This window comes from Bipolaris maydis (assembly GCF_028858645.1).
Source record: "Bipolaris maydis strain C4 unplaced genomic scaffold PSV08scaffold_6, whole genome shotgun sequence".
Taxonomy (NCBI): domain Eukaryota; kingdom Fungi; phylum Ascomycota; class Dothideomycetes; order Pleosporales; family Pleosporaceae; genus Bipolaris; species Bipolaris maydis.
In genome coordinates this window covers 88,007-108,524 of record NW_027093862.1, presented here as the reverse complement: position 1 = coordinate 108,524, position 20,518 = coordinate 88,007, and the positions used below count along the sequence as shown (strand labels likewise).

Sequence of the window (20,518 nt, the reverse complement as noted above, 5' to 3'; positions counted from 1 at the left end):
TTCACTTGAAGATAGTGCTTGTCTATTATTTCTTTTTGGCAGTCTTCACTCTGATAGCGCGCGCGCGAAACCTCGGCCAGTAGAATCGAATACTTACTGACTAAGCTCAGTTTTGCGCAGTATTGAATAATACAGACACCCCCACTACGCCTCGGTCCATCGCCATCGTCTAGAGCATTGCGGAGTTTCCGAAGCCACCAAGCCAGCGCTCACTAATTGCGGCATCTTCTAAGCTAGTTCGAAGATCATCCTTCCAGTCCCTTCTCCCTCATCTTCTTGTTTTCATACAAGACACTCGGTACGCCGCTACACACACGCACACGGGTCGTCCAACTTTGACACCCCATCCCACCATCATCCCGCACACGACCCACATTCGCACAACCAGATCTTGCACGCGACCCGCGGGTCTTCGTAAACGTCGCCAAAGTGTTCGCATCACTCTTTCGAAGGGCCACCTCGCCTCGATCTCTGTCCCTGTTCTCCGTGCCCGTCGCTGCCGCCGCATCGCATAACCAGCACGTATCACCTGTAGCGGGGCTCTCGACTGCTTCGAGTTTTTCAAAAGTACAAGCGCGTAACATGCATTCAAAATTAGTCAGTAAGTTGTTGCTTGAGTTTCTACGGCATGAACAAGCGCTAACAGTTTTGTAGTCATTGGGTGAGTTTGCGACCGGTTTCGGCTACTTTTTTTTTTGGACGCCGATCTAACATTTCTAGCTCTGGGCCAGCAGGCCACACCGCAGCCATCTATGCTGCACGAGCTGACCTGAACCGTATGTTGTCTCCTCAAACGATCCTATCCACTACTAACAATGTGTAGCCGTAATGTACGAGGGCTTCATGGCTCTCGGCATCGCAGCAGGTGGTCAGTTGACCACCACGGACGAAGTCGAGAACTTCCCTGGCTTCACAAAGATCGGCGGAGGAAAGCTCATGGTCAGTTGCTAGCCACAAAAAGGTTTTGTGCGTCAACAATTACTTACAAAAAGCAGGAACAAATGCGTGAACAATCCGAAGCATGTGGCACCGAAATCATTTCCCAGACCGTTGCCAAGGTCGACCTGAAGGCGCGCCCTTTCAAGTACTGGCTACACCCCATGGGTGACGATGTTGAAATTGAGGAGGAAGAACACACCGCTGATGCTCTGATCATCGCAACTGGCGCCAAGGCAAGGAGATTAGACCTCAAGGGCGAGGACAAATACTGGGGTAATGGTGTCTCTGCATGCGCAGTTTGCGACGGATCACTGCCCATGTTCCGCGACCAGCCCCTCGTCGTGATTGGAGGCGGAGATTCAGCAGTAGAGGAGGCACTTTACCTCACCAAGAAGGCGAAAAAGGTCACCGTCCTCGTCCGACGAGACAAGCTACGGGCTAGCCGAACCAATGCCCGCCGGTTGACAACCCACCCGAAAATTGAGGTCATGTTCAACACCAGCGGTGTTGAGATCAAGGGCGAGGAGAAGAAGAATGGCCTCATGACACACTTGGTAGTCAAGAATAACCAGACACAGGAGGAGCAGACACTTGAGGCGAAGGGTTTGTTCTATGCTGTAGGACACGACCCAGCCACCGCGCTGTTCAAGGGACAGCTCGATATGGATGAGGATGGCTACCTGATTACCAAGCCTGGTGAGGGTCTTACCAGTGTGGAGGGTGTCTTTGCTGCCGGTGATGTTCAAGACAAGCGATACCGACAGGCCATTACCAGCGCAGGATCCGGCTGCATTGCTGCTCTCGAAGCTGAGAAGTGGCTTGCTGAGCGCGACGAGAGCGTCAGCAACGAACTCGAGACCGAGAACCAAGCCGAAAAGTCGCAGACCAACGGCATCGTTCCCGAATACCGCTCTAACCCTCTTCTATAAACGGCTTGTCCCAGCCCGGCTACTGTCGCGTACTTGCACTGTCTTTAGAACGGGGTTTTTTTCTGGCACACCTCTGACAAGAAGGACACAATTCCTTTCCTTTTTCAATGCATATCTGAATGACATGGAGGAAAAAAACAACCCATGTCTTGTATAGATTTCGGCAACATGATAGAAGCCTTTTTTTGCGTCACGGCTTAGCTAGTTCGGATGTGGCATATTCTATAGAATCTTGAGCGGTTGATTTGGGATTTTATATAGGGAGCACTCTCGGCAATGAAAATTTGAAGTTGTATTTGGAATGGGTATCATATTTCGTGCTACACGAGGCATGCGAATCCTTCTTATTTCAGACTGTCTCCGAAATTGATGATTCAGCTCGTCGTTGCCTCAAGTTGTCACATGATTGAACAACGCATGATGTGCACATGTGACGAGGTACAAGTAGGTAAACTTGACGAGAATATGAACCGTCTAGTTGACAACGTCATGTCACCGTTCGATGTATTTCGTGGCAAGACTGCCGATTGAGGTGGATGATGGGCGAGATAGATGTCATCTAAGGTGATGAGCATCAGCGCCCCAGGCCACTGGCTTTGAGAAGGTTGAGCGCACTTTCAAAAGCCCTCACTACGCTGATGTCTGCATCATATTAGTTGATGTCAAATCCGGAAAGAAAGATGAATCAAGGTTAGCTTACAGTGATTTCTCTTCTGCTGAAGTGTATCTTCCGAGTGTTGGACGTAGGCCGTGCGCGTACAGAGTCTGAGGTAGAGTTTAGTAGAACGTCGGATGGTGTAGGCATTGGGCGTAGGATCCACCTTGAATATGTACGATCCGTCTCATGCTCATGTCCTGACTGCGCCCATATGCGGAAGTACTAGACAGAATGGCATCAGCGTCCTGCTCTTGTATCCCAGAACAGCAATAATTACAGTCATGAGGCTTTCCCATTCCTCCATCAACGCTGCTTCCTCACCGTGGCAAACCTTCATAGCCTCGTGGTACCGATGATGCAGGTCCTCCCAGTCAAAGTCGTCGATTCTGTGCGCCGGGTCTGAATCATCCTGGTCGGATTCTTCCTCGCTGGTTTCACTGATGTGATTGTCGGTATCGTGTTGGGTTTGCTGAGCTGAGTGTGGCCGTTCCGTCTCATCGGAGCCTACTCGTCTGTGCGGTGGACGGGAGTTTTGAGCATCTTGCCTCGGGGGCTCAACTGAGGATTCCGGACTGTTATCCATGCCTTGAGTGTTGGGAAAGGGGGTTAGTATAGGGGGCGAGGAGGGTAGAGCCAGCAAGGTGTGACTTGGGGAGAAGGGTTCACACTTGGTGTCGGAGGTGCTGTTCATTCGCGATGCTTGTGGCGGCGGTCAGTGCTGTGGGTTAGTAGTAGAGTAATTGCAGCACTGTGGTATCACCATGAAGACGACATTTGACGCGTGAATATAGATTTAATATCTTCAGAATAAAGCACAATCCGGTGTTTTCCGGTGTTGTTTTGGATAGTATGCTGTGTACACCACGTGCCTGGCGCGATAAGGATTTGGTCAGTCGCGGCATGACGTTGGAAGGTGCGTCTGACTCGCGACTTGCGCCGGTCCCTAGATAGTACCGTACCGCCTCAGTCACGCTGCCTATTTCCTTTGCGCGCCTTCTCGGTGCTCTCCCATTCACCCTCACCTACACAGTACACAAACAGCTCCCCTCTGCATAGCTTGTATTTTCTTCACAGGCCACCTTACTGGCCGATCTCCATGGATACGTAGGCTGCTGCCAACCGACCGTGGCCAAACACTCACCATGGTCTCGCTGTACCGTCCATTCTTACCACACTACGAAATCTCTGAAGGCGATATCACCTAACACACCTTTTCGCCATGGACTGCGACATCTGCGGGAAAACCGGCGGCCCCAGTCAACCTTTCCACTGCATGACATGCGCCCGCTCATACCTCGAACAGCCCCGCATCGAGCTCGCAAGGACGCTGATGGACCGTGATGGCGTCGAGAAGCATGTCAAGGCAATTATAAATGGCTCCGAGGACCAGGCGATACAGCACGTCTCGCTTGTGGACTCCAAGGGTGGACTTTTGGTCGATAGACAGGAATGCACAAACAATCTAAACTGGGAAAGGACGAAAGCCGAGACGACGGAAATACAGGAGCGTGTGAGGGATATATCAGAACATACGAATAGACTGCGCGAACAGATTGACGCCACACGAAAGCTACTCGAGGCGAAACGCGCAGCCAACGCGCAGCGAAAGTCGGACCTTTCCTCAGCCACATATGGGATCGAGTCGCGACGGGCGAATGAGTTGGACAAGGTCCAGCAGAAGATCAAGAGGTTGGACTACAATGCGGACAAGATGCATCACGATACGATAGACTTGCGCATGCAGCTGTGCACGACTGCGGCGAAGCTTGCGGGTCTGAAGATGCAGCGGCGAAAGACGAGAGATGGCAGTATCAAGGAGGTCTTCAACATCGGGCCCGGCTCACGCCTACGGATACATGACCTCCGGGACCTGAATGGTATGGCTCTGACGATTGCTCAATATGGCGATATACTAACCTTTGCGCAGATGTACCTCCAGATGGTCTGTCCGCCTCCCTGGCTGCGGTGGCTCAGCTCCTTGTCCGCGTTGCGGCCTACCTGGGGATCCGTCTCCCGGCCGAAATTACACTTCCCCATAGTGACTATCCACAACCGACTATCTTTAGTCCGGCATCCTCGTACCAAGGAAAGAAGGTACCTTTTCCTGGGTCGACGCCTTCACATTCATCAAATGCCAGCCCAGAGGCCTCTCGCACGTTGGAGGCACGCATGCACCTACCTAAACCCCGTACACTATTCGTCGACCGACCATTGAGCCATCTCTCTGCCGAGGACCCCCCTGCGTATTCGTCCTTCATTGAAGGTGTCTCGTTGTTAGCATACAATGTAGCATGGCTTTGTCGTACTCAAGGCATGAAGGACAGCTTCAAGCAGTGGGAAGATACGTGTTCGATGGGTCGCAATCTGTATAGACTGCTTATTGCGCAAGAGTCATACAATGCACAGCGGCTGGAGAACGCATTTGACAAGGACATCACGACGTCAAAATCATCCCGGTTTATACTTCGCAAGACCCCTGTGGGTTTCGGGCAGTTGTCACATGCAACATCACATTCCTACCTGGGCATGGCGGAGAATGCAAACTACATTAGCGGATGGGGCCTGTCGCCTACAAAGGTAGTGGATGAGTTGAAGGCATTCTTGCTTGCTGAGCAACAGGCCCAAGAATGGGATGTGCTGAACCAGAAGGAATGGGAGGATATGGAGAACCTGATTGCCGAAGATCCGGTCGTTGTTGGAGAGAAGCGGCGAGGCAATACGGGCTTGGACGATGGACGGAGCTATCTCACGTCAAACATGGCCAATGGAAGGTCTGTGGGATCGCGCAAGGGGGATGTCTCTGAAGGAGAGCAGGCAACGCGGAAGAAGGGCGTAAGCGGCTACGTTAAGCTAAAGAGTAGGCCCGGGGATGACGCATACTAGTAGGGCAGGGGAGGCGATGGCGGTGACTGGTGTGTGTGCGCAAGTATGTATGTAGAAGCAGTCAGGTGGAGAAAGGGTTGGCAGACGTCTCCAACCCATCAAGTAACGGACATAACAGCGGGTATGGGTGTAGTGCACTGCATATGTCCTTACGTATTACCAATCTCTCGCCCGAGCAGTGGCAGGGCGCCATGTGTAATCAGCAGGGAGCGGATGCCAAGGCCGTCGCAAGGCGGATAGACTATGACACCATCCCCCGCTTGCTCACGAAACCAACGCGCCCTTGTGCCGAGCCAGATGTCGCCATCCAAGCCGCCTGCATCTGTGTGCGCCAACGCCAGTCTGAATAATGCATTGGTGCTGAGAAATGTCGGACGAGCACACGGGCCGTCGCCCGGGCGGAGTGTGGAATAGTATACGTATATATATGTATCAGATGGGTCGGGCGAGAAAAAGCCCACACCACCAGTGGATTCCCTCACCTCCAAGACTTTTTTTGTTGCGAAGAAAATTTCTGTCACGTCTGCGCGTCTGACCCCGAAAGACGTGATTTCTCTGACCAACCCGGAGACCCAGACCGCTCAAGTACGGCGTTTGTTCTGCGCTAATATTCCTCGCTCGGAACAAAGTACATATTCCTCCACCATATACGCCCACCATATATACCAACCCGGTCACGCCCTCGTCTCTGGAATTTAAAAGGAAAATTTGCCTGTTGATTCTGTTCTTCCGTTCTACGCACGACTCTTGTCCCCAAGTTTGAGCAGTCTGTCTCCTGCCGCCATCACTTTTCCTCATACTTTACGCAAAACGAATTCCCAGACCCAACAACCATGACGCTGGCCGACCACCCCATCGATACCCCGCCACGCCCGGCTTCGCCAGTCCACAGATTTGGAACTCTGGCTGTGCACGCTGGAAGTCCTCACGACCCCGTTACTGGCGCTGTCATTGAGCCTGTATGTCTATTTTTTTCACCTTGGTATCATCTGATGCGCCATGGGAGCAATTGACTGACCACATGATAGATTTCGCTTTCCACCACATTTGCACAGACCAGTGTTGGTCAGCCCATTGGCGAGTACGAGTACTCACGCTCCTCAAACCCCAACCGGTACGACTCTTTCTCTCTTTGTCCCTGGGAAATATGTGAAGCCCAAGAATCACGACTAACGAGTATCTTTGTAGAGACAACTTTGAAAAGGCCGTTGCGGCGCTCGAGCACGCCCGCTATGCGCTTGCTTACTCCTCTGGCTCCGCCGCCACAGCCAACATCCTGCAATCGCTCGCAGCAGGCTCGCACGTCGTGTCCGTCTCCGATGTGTACGGCGGAACGCACCGCTACTTCACCAAAGTGGCCCTCACGCACGACGTCAAGGTGACCTTCAGCCCGAGCATCGAAATCGACATTGCCGAACTCATCCGCCCAAACACCAAGCTCATCTGGATCGAGTCACCCTCAAACCCCACACTGACGCTCGTCGACATCCGCAAAGTCTCGACAATTGCCCACCAGCACGGCATCATGGTCGTCGTAGACAATACCTTCATGAGCCCGTACGTGCAAAACCCGCTCGACCACGGCGCAGACATTGTCGTGCACTCGGTCACAAAGTACATCAACGGCCACTCGGACGTGGTCATGGGCGCCGCTGCCTTCAACTCGGAGCAACTCTACGAGCGCCTTTCGTTCCTCCAAAACGCCATTGGCGCCGTCCCCTCGGCCTTTGACTGCTGGCTCGCCCACCGCGGCCTCAAGACGCTGCACCTGCGCGCCCGCGAAGCCACCAAGAACGCAACGGGCGTCGCCAAAGCCCTTGAGGCCTCACCACACGTCATCTCGGTCAACTACCCGGGCCTCAAGTCGCACCCGCAACACGCTATTGCGCTCAAGCAGCACCGCGACGGCATGGGCGGCGGCATGCTGTCGTTCCGCATTCAGGGCGGACATGCCGCTGCGGAGCGCTTCTGCCAGGCTACCAAGATCTTTACGCTTGCAGAGTCGCTCGGTGGCGTCGAGTCGCTTGTTGAAGTCCCCAGCGCAATGACGCACGGTGGTATTCCAAAGGAGCAGCGCGAAGCAGCCGGTGTCTTTGATGACCTTGTTCGCATCAGCTGTGGTGTCGAGGATGAGGCTGATCTCGTGGCTGATGTTGTGGCCGCGCTGGAGAAGGCGGTTGTTGGCGGCAAGATTCAGAATGGAGGCGCTTAATTTGCTCTCTTCTCCAATTCTCTTTCCTTCCTTCTTTTCTTTTGGCCGTTTCCATTCATAAAAAGTCCCATGGGTTAAGTCACTCCTAGTTGGGCAATGCATGTATTGGCGTTTCTCTCTCTCTTTTTGTTTTTTTTTGAGCTTTTTTTCCCTTCTTCCCCCAAAGGACATGATTTCTTACTTGCGCAAGCACGAGGTTCACAAAGCAAACTTTGAAGAATAGATAGAGATGTGATTTTGAGTCCCAGTCATCATGGCAGTAGGCTGGTATCTTACTTTGAAAAAGAAAATGATACCTTTTGTTTTGTTTCCATGACTTGGGGAATTTGAAACTTATTTAACGTCCAAGTTGGCTCTGACAATGAAATATCATACATACATTATACGAACTGAGGGAAAAAAAAAGGAATTCACAGACCAGTTAGGCTTATTGCTAGTAGGACTTGGAGATGAAGAATAAATATTATAGAATTTTCGGTAACAGCTACGCTATCTCATCTACTACAACAACAGCAACTTAGAGTTCATCCCGATTCCGCTCACCACCAGCCTCCTGCTGTTGTTGCTGCTGCTGCTGTTGCTGCTCCTCTTCCAACTTCTTCCGCTCAACATCTTCATCCCACATTTTCTTCTTTGGATTCCTCGGCTTACTGCTCTCCTCAAGTACAGTTCCGTCGCCCAGTGTTACTGGACCATCATCTTCATCCTTCCTTGGTTGTCTAAACTGTGGGTGGTCAGGCACCTCCTCTTGCTGTTGCTGTTGCTGCTGATTTTGTTCCGCCATTTTGCCAACTTGTTGCGAATATGAACCTGGTGGACTGGGGTCTTGATCCTGTTTCTGTCCTCCACGGCCGACAGGAATATAGTGTGGTTGACCGTTGGGTTCGCGCCGGGGAATGCCACCAGCTGCGCTAGGCTGAACAACTAGGGTTCTCGACGATGACGAAGGTACTGCAACGCTCGAACTTGCAACCGACGATGCTGCGCCGATTGGGGCAACGGCAAAAAAGATACGAAAGACAAGCTTGAGCGGCCAGAAAACAAACCACGTCAGAGGTCCGTATAACCAGCGTCGGAAAACGAGCCAGATGACAGTTGTTATCAGAACGTAAAAAGTCGTTTCCAAGTACCACGTGTCACTTTTTTGGCTCTTCAGTAATGTTGACACCAGAGTTTTGCTATTTGCTAGCAAAGTGTTGAGGTCAGAGTAATTGTCGCCAAGGTTTTCAAGTGCAGCGGTAGATTGTTCAAGTGTCTCTTGCGCAAATCGAGAGCGTGAAAGCTCGTCTCTCATCAACTGGTGTGTCCTACGTAGGGCGGCGGTAACGTCCGAAGAGGCCTGAGCAACAATTTCGCCTTCTGATGTTCCTTGCTGCTGCCTTCTTTGGCGATATGTAGACGAAGGCGTAGAGGAGCCCGATTGTAGGTTCGAGAAGAGCAGTTCGCGCTCTTTGAGTTTTGCGCGGTCGGCGTTGTGTTTAGCAGTGAGCTGGGCCTTGCGATACTGCGCTCGTGAACTGCAGATGTATATTGGGTTAGTGACCAGCAGAAAACATCTCTGGAAAGCATAAAATTTGCCCACTTACGATTTCAAGTCTTCAGTCAACCTTGCAAGTAGTACTGCTAGCCTGCTCCTCTCGCTCTCTTTGCTACTGTCTCTTCTTCGACCAGCAATGCCACCCTGTAGAGTAATGTCCTCAACTTCCTGCCTCAGAAGCTCTAGTTCCTCCTCGATTCCTTTGAGTGTCTCGTGTATCTCGGCGCCTAATTCCAACCTCACGTCACCCTCTGCAGGGTCTAGTGGCTGTGAACCGGGCTGGAAGTCTAGTTTGGCGAGGCGCTGTATGAGCTGACCGACAGCCTTGTTGGATTCGGCAAGGGCAGTTAGGCGTGTGGTTAGGGATTGGGTGGTGGAGGGAATAGGAGCCATGGTGAGGCTCGGAATGCGGAGAGCGACGGTGGCTGTATGAAAGTTGCCCTATGACGGAGGCGGTTCGTACGGCGGGCTGTTTGTTGTGGGTGGGGGAAAGAGCGCAACGTGTCTGAACCACCCGCCGTAGCCTGGCAGGAAATCTCGAGCACGGACTCATGGTGGAAGTGCGACTGGGAGAGATTGAGGACGCCCATTGCGATTTCGACCTTCTCCTACCAGACATTCACTGGTACGTCGTCGCATCCTCGCCCACTCGGCAATTGCCAACGCACCGTCTCGATAGGCCTCGCCTTTCCGTCGCCGCCATGATCACCAGATTCCTTACCGACGTTCGCGTAACCTTCAATCCCTTCTCCCCGCGCTCAAAGCCCGCCCGCCTCTTCCTCTCCCTCATACCGCCGGATGCGCGCTCAGATGGCATGAAGATTGAATCCAAGATGCTGCCACGACACAGCAAGGAGCCTGCGACCTTGGGTGTCAAGTTCAGTATGTATTCACTTGCCTAGTTTGCAGAATATGGGCTGATCCAGTTGCGCAGAAGATGGAAAGGAAATGAACCTGGATCTCACAAACATGCGTATCCCACAAGTCGTCGAGGAGGTAGATAGACACTCACGGTCACTGGCACGAAAAGAGGAGCTAGCAGGCAATTAAAGGCCCAATTTGATGCAAATAATTGTACATATACACATCCATAAAGAGCAGAGGCTGGCGTCATGGTAGCTTTTTTTTTTGCTGGGCCTTTCGCGTAACGATTTCATGATTTCTACTATTTTTTTGTCTCTACTGCTCTGTATCGGTACATGATGCACTTGTATCTACCATTTACCGCAGTATTTGCCATAGAAGTCATCCAGGCTAGCCATCAGACATTGTCGATGCAGTATCGCACATTGCCGCTTGCCCGAAATTCACTCCGTGGCCATGGTGGGCAACCATTGGACCTAGTTGGATGGGGCACCAGAGATGTAGAACCACTTATCGATGCTGGGGTCGATGGGAGCAGGTGCCTTGTTCTCGCCAGCGGGAATGTTGAGCGAGCCAGCGTCAGCGCGATCTGGCGACTTGGAAACGGTGGTGTTGGTACTACCAGGCAATTAGTAACAGTCAGGGAGAGGATTGATGCACACATACAGGCTGATCTCGTCCTTGGGGGTCTGTCCAGTGATGAGCTTCTCCCAAGCCTCAGCACACTCATGGACAATGTCCATGGCGTACTTCTTGTTCTTGCACTCGCCAGAGAAGGCAAACTGGTTCTCGGGCTTGCCATCTGGGATCTTGTAGATGCGGAACCACTCGTTTGTGGCACGGAGGAGACCAGGCAGGTGGCGCTCGACATCCTCGACGTCGTTGAGCTTGGGGGCCAATGGGTCGTTTACGTTGATGACCATGATCTTCCAGTCGGTCTCGCCCTCGTCGAGTAGAGCCATAACACCGAGGACCTTGACCTGGATAACCTCACCGGGCTTGGCGACGAGCTCACCAATCTCGCACACGTCGAGCGGGTCGTTGTCGCCCTTGGCCTTGGTCTCTTGGTGGACGACATTGGGGTCCTCCCAGGTCTATGCAGCATCAGTATTCGTGTTTGTGTGTAGGCCGATATCGGAATCGCATCATCGTACCTGGGGGAAGGCACCGTAGTTCCAGAGGTAGCCCTTGTGGGGGAAGCAGTTCCTCACATAGCGGAGCTTGCCCTTCTTGATGTCCTGCTTGATGGGGTTGAGGGGCTCCTCCTTGGAGATCTGGATACACAGTCAGCGTGCTGCATTCTCGAGACGATTGAGAGGGTCAATTGCGGGCTGCATACCTCCATCTTGGCATTGGTCCAACGCGGCACCTCAACAACCATGTTGAGGATGGTCTCCTGCTCGTTGGCGAAGAGGGGGATGTCGTGCCATGGCGAGATGAGCTGGCCGTCCTTCTCGATGAAGATGCGGTGCTCGAGCGTGTTGGGGGCGGCAATCTTGCGGGTGGTGTAAGACATGGTGGGCGACTTCTTCGTGGCAGCTGTGTGGAGAGCTGTGGAAGAGGAAGGGGTGTTGTTTAGATGGCCTGCTAGTAGACGAGCCCTCGAGTTGATTTTGTCGTTGAGGGGTCTAGTGGGGCTGCCGGCAGGCGGGGAGCTGTGTTGGGATGGCGGCGCCACTGTGACGAACGTCACCGCTGGCTGTCTGCATGGGACAGCCAACGACAGGTGAAAAGGAAAAATTGGCCGAGAGGTTAGTGTACGGCCAGGACGGAGCTGCGACACAGCGCGGTGGGCGGGCATATAGGCAGTCTGATTTCAGACGGCGGTCAGAGCATAGCCGATGTCCTTTCCGCGCGGTAGCCCAGGCCCGAGGATAGAAAAACGACGACGCTGTGGAGCGCATGCCCGAGCTTCCCCAGCTGCCAGTGCCTAGCACGTACCCAGTGCACAGACACACCGCCCACTTTGCCCACTAGCCACGAAACACCAAGCACGAAGCAACCATCTGGATATGTACCAAGTCATCCATCTGCTCGGCCCTCGGAGCAATCGTCCATGCGTCTGTACATGCTTTTGATATCTAAGTATGCACACCCGAGTCATTGCCGTCCGGTGAGGCGCATGTGGCATTCATAAGCAATATGGCATTAACTTGATGCAGCCCTCTCGGCTTCAATACAACTTATTTGGCCGCCAGAACCCAGGCGCCACATGACGGTTGATAGGCCAAGAATCCTCACTGATGTGGTTTTCCAACCCGTGCAACATGCTTTCCTCTAGCGGATCATCCCAATCACCATCACCATAGTCCATTGCCATGCCATTGTCCATGTACTCTTGCTCGAAAGCCCATGGATCGTCGCCAACCGCCTCATTGCCCAAAATACCCAACGGTAGATATTGGTGTTGTGCCTGTTGTTCGTAGATACTAGGGCCCCTAAACGTCGGTTGCACATAATGTTGGGCAGGCAGCTCAGCAAAGCGTACAGTAGGAATGCGCTGCGTCGGCATACGCGAATTTGTCCTGTGTGGTCGGTCTGCTGATTGCATCGGGAGCAATTGTTCTGATCTGTTGGCACCACTTCTTGGTGACGGAGCTGACCGATGTTGGTTGTAGAAAGTATCTTTGCAAACTTGGAGAACCATTTCGAGGTCTGAAGACGTCTCTTGGTCTTCGCCGCCGTCATTGTAGTCGTCATCTAAAATCCGATGCTTGCTGACGGGACGTGGTTCTTTTCTTAGATCGGACGGCCTTCCAACCCTCGGGCTGTTCGAGCGCTTTGCCGCCAACCCTGGATATGCGTGCATATTTGGATAGGGGGGCACGGCAGGTGGCATTGATGACGATGAGTAAGCTGTACCAGTAGTTTGGAGCTTCGCAGAGCGGTCTACGAGGTTCACTTGCTTTGGAGACGACGCTTGTTGGGGACAGGACTGTAATCTGTACCCTCTGCTGTGGGATGGAGCCAGGGAGGATACTCTGAAACATCCTGGCGCATCGTCTGTAGTCTGCTTGGCTACTGAAGGAGGCTCTGGCTGTTTGAATGTTCTCTGTGGTCTGTTCGGTTTAGACCTGCAATGTCCATAGCGATCCGAGTCATGCCAGTCATGAGGCGCGTCATCATCGGCTTGATGGTGTGCTGACGTAGTGCTCAGTGCTCGAATGGATCCAGACCAGGACACACAACTAGTACTCTCGTGTCGAGGGTGCTGACCATTAAGATTTGGAAAAGATACTCGATCAACAGGCTCGACGACAGTGGGTATCGCTACATCAGTCATCGAGCTATGATTGTGATGACGCCGCTGTTTCTCACGTACGCTGCTATGGCTAGCGGGTTCGTCTTGAACCTTTTGTGCCAGCGTATGCCGCCCTGTGGTGAAGAAAGTGGAAATCTCTTCGTCTTTGGTGTGATCTATCTTGCGCTTCTTCCTGGAAACATCTGGTTGGGGTGGGGGCTTGGATTCGTCGTGTTTCTGCAAAAACTTCATTTCGGAAAAAACAAGATCAGGTACTGTCGCAATGTCAGTTGGATCGGATTGCATTCTGTTTTGAAGTAGACCTGGGTATCTGCGGTGGCTCTGGAACACCTACAGCCACGGCCTCGGACTGCAGCCGACGCCCGACCTTTGTTAAACAAGCCCAGCTCTGAAGGCTTCAACTATAACAATCATCAGTACAGTGGCGTGGAAGGTGTGATTCTGGATTGGCGCTGCATGGAAATCATACAGTAAGCCGATCGCCTGATACATTATTGGCTTTGAAGTTTCGCACTAATTGGCCAGACTTCTCGGCCTTCTTCTGTCTGGACTTGTGCCGCGCTTTTTTCGAGGAGTTGTTAGGTCCTGAGTGTTCGGGCTTGTTTGGCCCGTAACGGTCGGGACGTGTTTTCCGCCTGGGCTTGCGAGCATACCGATTGCTCGTTGAGGAGCTACTGGATGAAGCAACGAGAACATCACTGGCAGCTTGCTTTCTAGGCCTTTGCTGGACAGGGGAGTCCTGAAAAGGGAGAGGCTCAAGTAAAGAGCTGTCTGACTTTGCTCGCCTTGGCAAACGCTTGCGCTTGCAAGCATCCTGAGGGACGTGGTGCTGCTCTGTCTCCTCCAACCACTTCAGGATGTCCATTGTGGGCTGGTCGCTGTAGGTGTGGTGTTTCAGGGCTTCTAGTAATGAGTGGATATGGTGCTATTCAGGGTGTCATTGTATTCGAGTGTCGTTAGGTGGTGTGGCGGAGGTCGTCCCATGTTGGACATGGAAGAGGGGGGGGGGGGAGGAGCGATGAGAAATTGCCCGCCCGACTTGAGACGTGCCTGCCGTTGGAGGGAGCGTGGTGACACATGCCTAAAGCTCAAGGCAGGTACGACGGATATGGGACATTGGCTAGTGTCTGTCTCAAGGGAGGGAAGGCACGACTGATCAGACGGAGAAAGGGGAGGGTGCCGTGTTTGCAACATGGGTTGGCCACAAGCGACATGGCTATTCACCACATGTTTCCGGCCTAGGTAACGAGACATGTCATGGTAGCTTGATATGATGGCTGTGGGATAATTCTGGGGCAAACCCTGCTAGAAGTGTAGAGAGATGTACGCTGCTTTAGCAGCAGCAAAAGCCGAGTCCAGCCGGCGTGCAGGCGTGAGTCATTTACAAACAGACGGGATCCGGATGGAGAAGGAGAAGGTTAGTGTTGTTGGCGTTGTCTGGTACAGTGTGGTGGAGGATGGGGCAGCATGTGGCAGGTCCGAGAGGGCAGCATCCGTGCCGTGAGTAGTATTATATGTTGCATGCTGCCAGCCGACGTTTGATGCCAAGACGCCAGTCAGGCTGAACACGGCGCGATGAGGTTGTATGATGCGCATACAACGTGCATATGTAGTTTTGTGCATGCGTACATGCATAATCGATCAAGTGGTTTGTATAGCCGCAAGACAAAAAGAAAAAAAAAGACAAGAGTTGAGGCAGTGGGTAGTGTAGGTACAGTAAGTACAGCACGGTACTGTACGCTAAAGTAGATCATCTGCTGGCGCAATGGTGGCGAGCCATCAAAGGCCGAGAGGGTTTAGGCCCGATCCCCACAGCATCTGACTAGTGATGGCGACTTGATAAGCTTCTTTGAACCACCACCCTGTGTCCAATACCCGGCCTTGGTTGGGGATTGGGGACGACAGTGCGCGACGTGGACCAAAGCCACGCGCGAAGATCACTGCTGCGCTGAGTAGTAGCCAACATGTTCGCGGAGCAGGCATGGCATGCACCTGGACTGGCATCTCGCCGTGGCCCAATGGCCGTGTCGAGGCCATGCCGGCAGTGTGTGCGACCAAGGCAGAGGAAACCATGGGCCGGGGCATCATGGGCACCTATCAGAAAAATCCTCTGCTCTGGCTCGCCGACAGCCCTGCAATTGGGCAATGCTTAGGCTCGAGCTAGACACAGCCTGCATATCCCCAGCATGAACAGACAGACACGGGACACACTAGGGCGAACCTGCCTGTCAACCGGCGTGAGGCAGAGCCAGTCTCTTGCTGCCGTCATTGTCAGCTGCAGCCTGCAGGGCATCTCCCGGCTGCGAAACACCGTGGCTACAAGAGCCGTACATTGCATTGGGCGGGCGGGCATTGGCATTGGCATTGGCTCTCCATCCCACTGCCCACTGCCCTCTGCCCACTGCTCCCAGTCCGTGCGCCCGTCCTGTCGACTTGGATACAGTTAGCGCTCTTTCACCTGCCACACTGGAGGGGTACTCATATCACACTGCCTGCCCCGCCAAACCCACACGCTGTCGCCATTTGTGCTCTTCTGTCCGTCTGGCGCCATCACCCTGCCGTTGCGCTTCTCTCGATTCCATCTCCCTCTCCCTCTCTCTCTCACTCACTCTCCCTCTCAACCATATACATACATACATACACGACTGTATCCCAGCCCGGTGCTACTATACCAAATGTTCGTCCTGTCACGTTGCTACCTACTACTATCTGCTCAAGAAGCCGTCATGGATTCCGAGTCTTGCTCGGCCTCTCCTTTTGTCATGCACCACCTCCTGTCAATCCATGTCTTGAGCTTTTCTGTATCGCGCGCATTGCTTTGACCTGCGAGAGCCACTATTGAGACCGTTCAGTGTTCGATCAAGACATCGCCCCCAACATGGCCAAGCTCTTTATTGGGTAGGTGTGCAGTCCTCCTCCAGCAAGTCCCCACGTGGCTGACCTATAGCAGAGGCCTTGCCTGGCATACCGACGACCAGACTTTGCGCTCAAAGTTTGAGGAGTTCGGGCCAGTCGAAGAAGCTGTAAGTGACTGACGGCGCACCAATGCCGGCCACCGTGCACACACGGCATACTTAGTCCACTACAGGTTGTCGTCAAGGACCGCGATACTGGTCGCAGCCGAGGCTTTGGCTTTGTTCGCTATGCGCAGGAGACCGAGGCTGATGCTGCCATGCAAGCCATGAACAACGAGGAGTATGCAGTCCACACATGTCATGTCGTCGTCTACTACTAGGAGGCTTTGGATACATGCCCCAGCCAGCACAAGGAATGCGCTGATGTTTCCAGGTTTGACGGACGTAGGATCCGTGTCGACAAGGCTTCAGACCGCCCTGGTGGTGGCGGCGGTGCGCCCCGAGGCGGAGGCTATGGAGGCGGAGGCGGATACCGCGGAGGGTACGGTGGAGGACAAGGTAAGGTTTCGACTGTCAGAATGGCCTGGAATCTCACTAACCGGATTACTAGGCTATGGTGGAGGCGGCGGCCGTGGTAAGCTCCCAACATGTACTCTGTGGTGACTGACAATCTGACTGTATAAGAAGGATACGGCGGCGGCGGCAACTGGGGCCCTTCACAAGGCGGCGGAGGCTACCAATCTCGCGGTGGCTACGGCGGCGGGCAGGGAGGCTATGGCGGACAAGAAGGCGGTCAGGGCCAGCAGCAATGGTAGGAAGGCTGACGGCGTCTTTGGCCCGCGATTTTGTGCTTGGAGCAGGTAGGATGAGGGATATGCGATTACCTTGCCAGCCCAGGCCGGGGTTGGCCCTTGGGCCTAGACCCGTGTCTGGACGACGAGGGTGGTTCCGGACGCGGCCGTTTGCATGAGCGTGATAAGTAATGCTTGGGCATGGCAACGAGGGGTGGTTGGTACTGAGAGATGAGATACCCATTGAGTCAGGAGGTGCTGCTGCTCTGTCCTTGTCATATGCGGATGACTTTGGTCTATTTACTACTACAAACTTTCGTTAACTGCTTCCGAATACATGGCCCTGGCCGCTTTGCGTGCATGCCCCATTGGGCCGTCTGGATGCGAGGGCGAGGCTCAAGGCGAGGGCGAGGGCGACGAGTGTGTGCTGTGTAGGCGGCAGCCCGTCAGTCTGCAACGGCAATGAGGCAATGAGGCAATGAGGCTCTGCGGTACCTAGACAGCAGAAGCAAACCTCGGAAGCAGACGGTGCTCCGATCGCCATGGCGTCTGGCACACGCTCTGCACTCTACCCTACTCTCCTCTCCTCTACACTGCACCACACGACACACATGGGCATGCATAGTCCGCTCTTGTGCACGACGACGCAATGCCCAGAGGCTGCAAGTGCAGGCTCGAGCCCGGCTAAAAGCACGCATTGTGACGGTTGTTGCATGCTGCATACCTAGTCGCTGACCATTTCCGCTCAAGCTGCAGCAGAGACGCGTCTGGTGAATGCAACCGTCTGCACGGCCATGGGGGGGTTAGCGACTGGCCAGCCCTCACCCACATGCGGCCCCTTGGTGGTTGCTTTTGCTTTGCTGCTGCTGCTGCTGCTGCTGCTGCTGCCTGGCAAGGCCATGTTTACTGACTGATCAACAGGCCCGCCTGTGTACGTACTTCCACGCCTCACTGCCTGTCTGACGGACTGGCCGACCCCGCATCCTTCCCTCTTCCCTACTGTCTACCCCATCGCCGATTACGCACCATAGTCCATTACGTCTGGATTACCCTACTGCTTCGGCCATAGCTGCTTGCCCTACAACAAAAGCATCCACAGTATGAAAAATCCAATAGTAGCGTCGGGCCAAACCGCCGCCCCTGTCCACCCTCGACGCTCCCAAACGGGTTCGCGTGCCCTGTCGGCGGCTTTCGTCACTCTCGTCTGCCTCGCAGCACTCAACACTATATTTCCTGCATCCAAGACACGGCATGTCTTGTTGCCTCTGCACGACAAGCCTGCTTTTGAATGGGACGAGGTATGGAAAGAGTCCATTTGCTCATCGTCACACCGCACGCTACACGTACCTCTGCGCTCGCCATGCACCTTCTCATATCGAAACAATATCCCACTGCCAAGTCCTGCACCAGACCGCTACTCTGCTCCAGAAATGTTTTGCCTAGGCGAGCTGCTTGTTGCAAACTAGTCTATCCCACTCTTTCTCGTTGATTTTTCTATTGCGTTGGGTAGTCTACTTTCCATCTCATTTCGATTCAACGAAAAAAAACCCGCATCAAATTAACCAAAGCCCAGATATCGGCTAGTGAACATTTGCAGTTCCACAAATGCTTCAACGGGTTTGAATGCGCCAAACTAAAGTTGCCATTGGACTACTTCAATGGCACCTACCCCAATCACACTGTCAGCATCGCCATCACAAAGGTACCCGCTGTGGTGCCGGTTAGTGATCCACGCTATGGTGGTCCTATCCTGACAAATCCCGGCGGACCAGGTGGAGCAGGTGCCGCGTTTGCCCTCACTGCAGGAAAAGCACTACAACTTCTTGTCGACTCGGATGAGCCTCCAACAATTGCTTCCAGTCATGCAAAATACTTTGATATTATTGGTTTCGACCCTCGCGGCATTGGTCGGACAGAACCTGCTGCACGATGCATGCCAGATCGCCCTTCAGCATGGTCCTGGAATTTAAGGGAAGCTGATGAAGGCCTTCTTGGAAGCTCAGATGCAGCCCTGGGGAGACTCTGGTCCATGACGCATGCATTTGGTGCATCTTGCAAACTTGCCGACCAAGGCCAGAGTGGTCCAGACATCAAGCGATACATGTCCACGGCGTTTGTTGCCCGAGACATGCTCGAGATTGCTGAGAAGCACGCCGAATACGTTGCAAACGAGGCCGCTCGAATCGCCGCTAGAGATTCTGGCAAGCGACGTGCGTATGACAGCACTGCATATGTTCCAGGACAGGCCAAGTTGCAATACTGGGGCTTCTCGTATGGGACCTACCTTGGATACACATTTGCCTCCATGTTTCCTGACCGCGTTGGGCGTTTGGTCCTTGACGGAGTCGTCAGTTCATATGAATATAATCACTCGCAAGGCAACGGGAGTCTTGTAGACTCTGAGAAAGCGTTATCGTCCTTTTACACATTTTGCTTCAACTCTGGTCCCAAGCACTGCCCATTAGCGACGGTAAACTCCAATGTCACCGATATTCAAGAGCGCGTCCTGCGAATTGTAGACTCCCTGTATCACGACCCACTTCCAGTCGTCTCGCTCGATGGGCCTGAATTTATCACATGGTCCGATGTCAAGATGTTGCTATTCAGCTCCGTGTATCAACCTCGCGTCCTGTTTCCCTACATTTCCCGGATCCTTGCAGCCATTGAGGCAGGAGGTGGCATTGAACTTAACCAGCTAGCTCAGACCTTCCGCTACACTCACGTATACTCTTGTCCTGCGGGTCATGCTTCTGATTCCAATGACCCAAGTTCTTCCGTTGTATCCACAATTTCCATTCTCTGCAGCGACGGCATCGAACAAGACCACCTCACAAAAGACGAATTCGCCGCTTATTGGGAACTTGTAGAATCTGTATCACCCACCTTTGGAGCTTACTGGTCAATGCTCCGAATGCGCTGTGCAGCATGGAATATCCGCGCAAGCCACAGATTCGAAGGTCCCTTTGGCGCTAGTAATACCTCTAACCCTATCTTATTCATATCCAATACGGCAGACCCTGTTACTCCACTGAACAGTGGTCGGTACATGAGCAGCCTATTTCCTGGCAGCAGTCTACTTGTAAGTGACCATGCGGGTCACTGCACGCTGTCTGGACCTGACAACTGTGTTTTCGAACGCGTAAGAAGCTATTTCCATACGGGGGAAATACCAGTGTCCGGCACAGTTTGTGTTCCGCCTCCAAGTCCTTTTTCACTAAACTCAACGAGACCGGATTCGCCGTTTTATGATCCTTCGCTCGAGAGTGCGGAGCTTGTCGTCACACAAGAGTATGGCATGGATATCAAGCAGCACCAGCTTCGTGAAGCAGGTGTTAGACTACACAGGGCTGTTGCTGAGAGCGGTATGATAGGTGTGGACATGCCAGGTGCTGAAAAGATGAAGCGTGTGATCCGTCTTGCGAGTATGGATCATGAATGGTGATGTTCAAATACGAGATGACAATTTTTTGGCCTGGATAATCGGTTTGTTATGATTGCGTGATTGTAGTAGTTGGGGGTTGTTTAGAATAGAGGTTTGTTTTCCTGTCATCTTGGCGTGTAAGTTGTTCACTTTTTCTGCCTAGACTA

At 53.2% G+C, this 20,518-nt stretch overlaps 11 protein-coding genes across 11 annotated transcripts; 6 read left to right on the top strand and 5 right to left on the bottom strand.

The window, feature by feature from the left end:
- Nucleotides 1-574: 574 nt before the first annotated feature.
- On the top strand, nt 575-2,168 carry PSV08DRAFT_221672 (uncharacterized protein). Its single transcript, XM_014219608.2, has 5 exons — nt 575-601; nt 655-661; nt 721-776; nt 824-939; nt 996-2,168. Exons 1-5 carry the CDS (start codon nt 583-585, stop codon nt 1,866-1,868), a joined length of 1,071 nt encoding a protein of 356 aa, XP_014075083.1. The 5' UTR covers nt 575-582; the 3' UTR covers nt 1,869-2,168.
- A 217-nt stretch (nt 2,169-2,385) lies between these two features.
- PSV08DRAFT_361561 (uncharacterized protein) lies at nt 2,386-3,217 on the bottom strand (the record flags this gene model as incomplete). Its single annotated transcript, XM_066093011.1, has 3 exons — nt 2,386-2,510; nt 2,569-2,748; nt 2,804-3,217. 3 exons carry the CDS (start codon nt 3,215-3,217, stop codon nt 2,499-2,501), a joined length of 606 nt encoding a protein of 201 aa, XP_065949172.1. The 3' UTR covers nt 2,386-2,498.
- A 504-nt stretch (nt 3,218-3,721) lies between these two features.
- PSV08DRAFT_409228 (UV radiation resistance protein and autophagy-related subunit 14-domain-containing protein) lies at nt 3,722-5,601 on the top strand. Its single transcript, XM_014219605.2, has 2 exons — nt 3,722-4,403; nt 4,454-5,601. The coding sequence occupies exons 1-2, from the start codon at nt 3,746-3,748 to the stop codon at nt 5,407-5,409; spliced, it is 1,614 nt and encodes a 537-aa protein (XP_014075080.1). The 5' UTR covers nt 3,722-3,745; the 3' UTR covers nt 5,410-5,601.
- A 506-nt stretch (nt 5,602-6,107) lies between these two features.
- Nucleotides 6,108-7,933, top strand: PSV08DRAFT_221666 (Cys/Met metabolism PLP-dependent enzyme-domain-containing protein). Its single transcript, XM_014219604.2, has 3 exons — nt 6,108-6,368; nt 6,438-6,523; nt 6,598-7,933. Exons 1-3 carry the CDS (start codon nt 6,243-6,245, stop codon nt 7,619-7,621), a joined length of 1,236 nt encoding a protein of 411 aa, XP_014075079.1. The 5' UTR covers nt 6,108-6,242; the 3' UTR covers nt 7,622-7,933.
- Nucleotides 7,934-8,064: 131 nt separating this feature from the next.
- PSV08DRAFT_200928 (Sec20-domain-containing protein) lies at nt 8,065-9,568 on the bottom strand. The gene is made up of 2 exons (XM_014219603.2): nt 9,208-9,568; nt 8,065-9,138 (listed from the first exon to the last, which is right to left on the bottom strand). Exons 1-2 carry the CDS (start codon nt 9,549-9,551, stop codon nt 8,139-8,141), a joined length of 1,344 nt encoding a protein of 447 aa, XP_014075078.1. The 5' UTR covers nt 9,552-9,568; the 3' UTR covers nt 8,065-8,138.
- Nucleotides 9,569-9,709: 141 nt separating this feature from the next.
- On the top strand, nt 9,710-10,243 carry PSV08DRAFT_389151 (mitochondrial 54S ribosomal protein mL53; the record flags this gene model as incomplete). The annotated part of the gene is made up of 2 exons (XM_014219602.2): nt 9,710-10,040; nt 10,093-10,243. The coding sequence occupies 2 exons, from the start codon at nt 9,710-9,712 to the stop codon at nt 10,206-10,208; spliced, it is 447 nt and encodes a 148-aa protein (XP_014075077.2). The 3' UTR covers nt 10,209-10,243.
- Nucleotides 10,244-10,498: 255 nt separating this feature from the next.
- PSV08DRAFT_179040 (inorganic pyrophosphatase) lies at nt 10,499-11,823 on the bottom strand (the record flags this gene model as incomplete). Its single annotated transcript, XM_014219601.2, has 4 exons — nt 10,499-10,640; nt 10,689-11,116; nt 11,177-11,296; nt 11,362-11,823. 4 exons carry the CDS (start codon nt 11,821-11,823, stop codon nt 10,499-10,501), a joined length of 1,152 nt encoding a protein of 383 aa, XP_014075076.2.
- Nucleotides 11,824-12,195: 372 nt separating this feature from the next.
- On the bottom strand, nt 12,196-14,149 carry PSV08DRAFT_221656 (uncharacterized protein; the record flags this gene model as incomplete). Its single annotated transcript, XM_014219600.1, has 3 exons — nt 12,196-13,538; nt 13,619-13,685; nt 13,754-14,149. The coding sequence occupies 3 exons, from the start codon at nt 14,147-14,149 to the stop codon at nt 12,196-12,198; spliced, it is 1,806 nt and encodes a 601-aa protein (XP_014075075.1).
- Nucleotides 14,150-14,707: 558 nt separating this feature from the next.
- On the bottom strand, nt 14,708-15,376 carry PSV08DRAFT_291307 (uncharacterized protein). The gene has a single exon (XM_014219599.1). The coding sequence runs from the start codon at nt 15,370-15,372 to the stop codon at nt 15,064-15,066; it is 309 nt and encodes a 102-aa protein (XP_014075074.2). The 5' UTR covers nt 15,373-15,376; the 3' UTR covers nt 14,708-15,063.
- A 786-nt stretch (nt 15,377-16,162) lies between these two features.
- PSV08DRAFT_350681 (uncharacterized protein) lies at nt 16,163-16,954 on the top strand (the record flags this gene model as incomplete). The annotated part of the gene is made up of 6 exons (XM_066092836.1): nt 16,163-16,182; nt 16,235-16,307; nt 16,373-16,479; nt 16,573-16,697; nt 16,750-16,773; nt 16,827-16,954. The coding sequence occupies 6 exons, from the start codon at nt 16,163-16,165 to the stop codon at nt 16,952-16,954; spliced, it is 477 nt and encodes a 158-aa protein (XP_065949171.1).
- Nucleotides 16,955-17,969: 1,015 nt separating this feature from the next.
- On the top strand, nt 17,970-20,491 carry PSV08DRAFT_389110 (TAP-like protein-domain-containing protein). Its single transcript, XM_014219597.2, has 2 exons — nt 17,970-18,228; nt 18,504-20,491. The coding sequence occupies exons 1-2, from the start codon at nt 18,031-18,033 to the stop codon at nt 20,370-20,372; spliced, it is 2,067 nt and encodes a 688-aa protein (XP_014075072.1). The 5' UTR covers nt 17,970-18,030; the 3' UTR covers nt 20,373-20,491.
- The last annotated feature ends 27 nt before the right edge of the window (nt 20,492-20,518 follow it).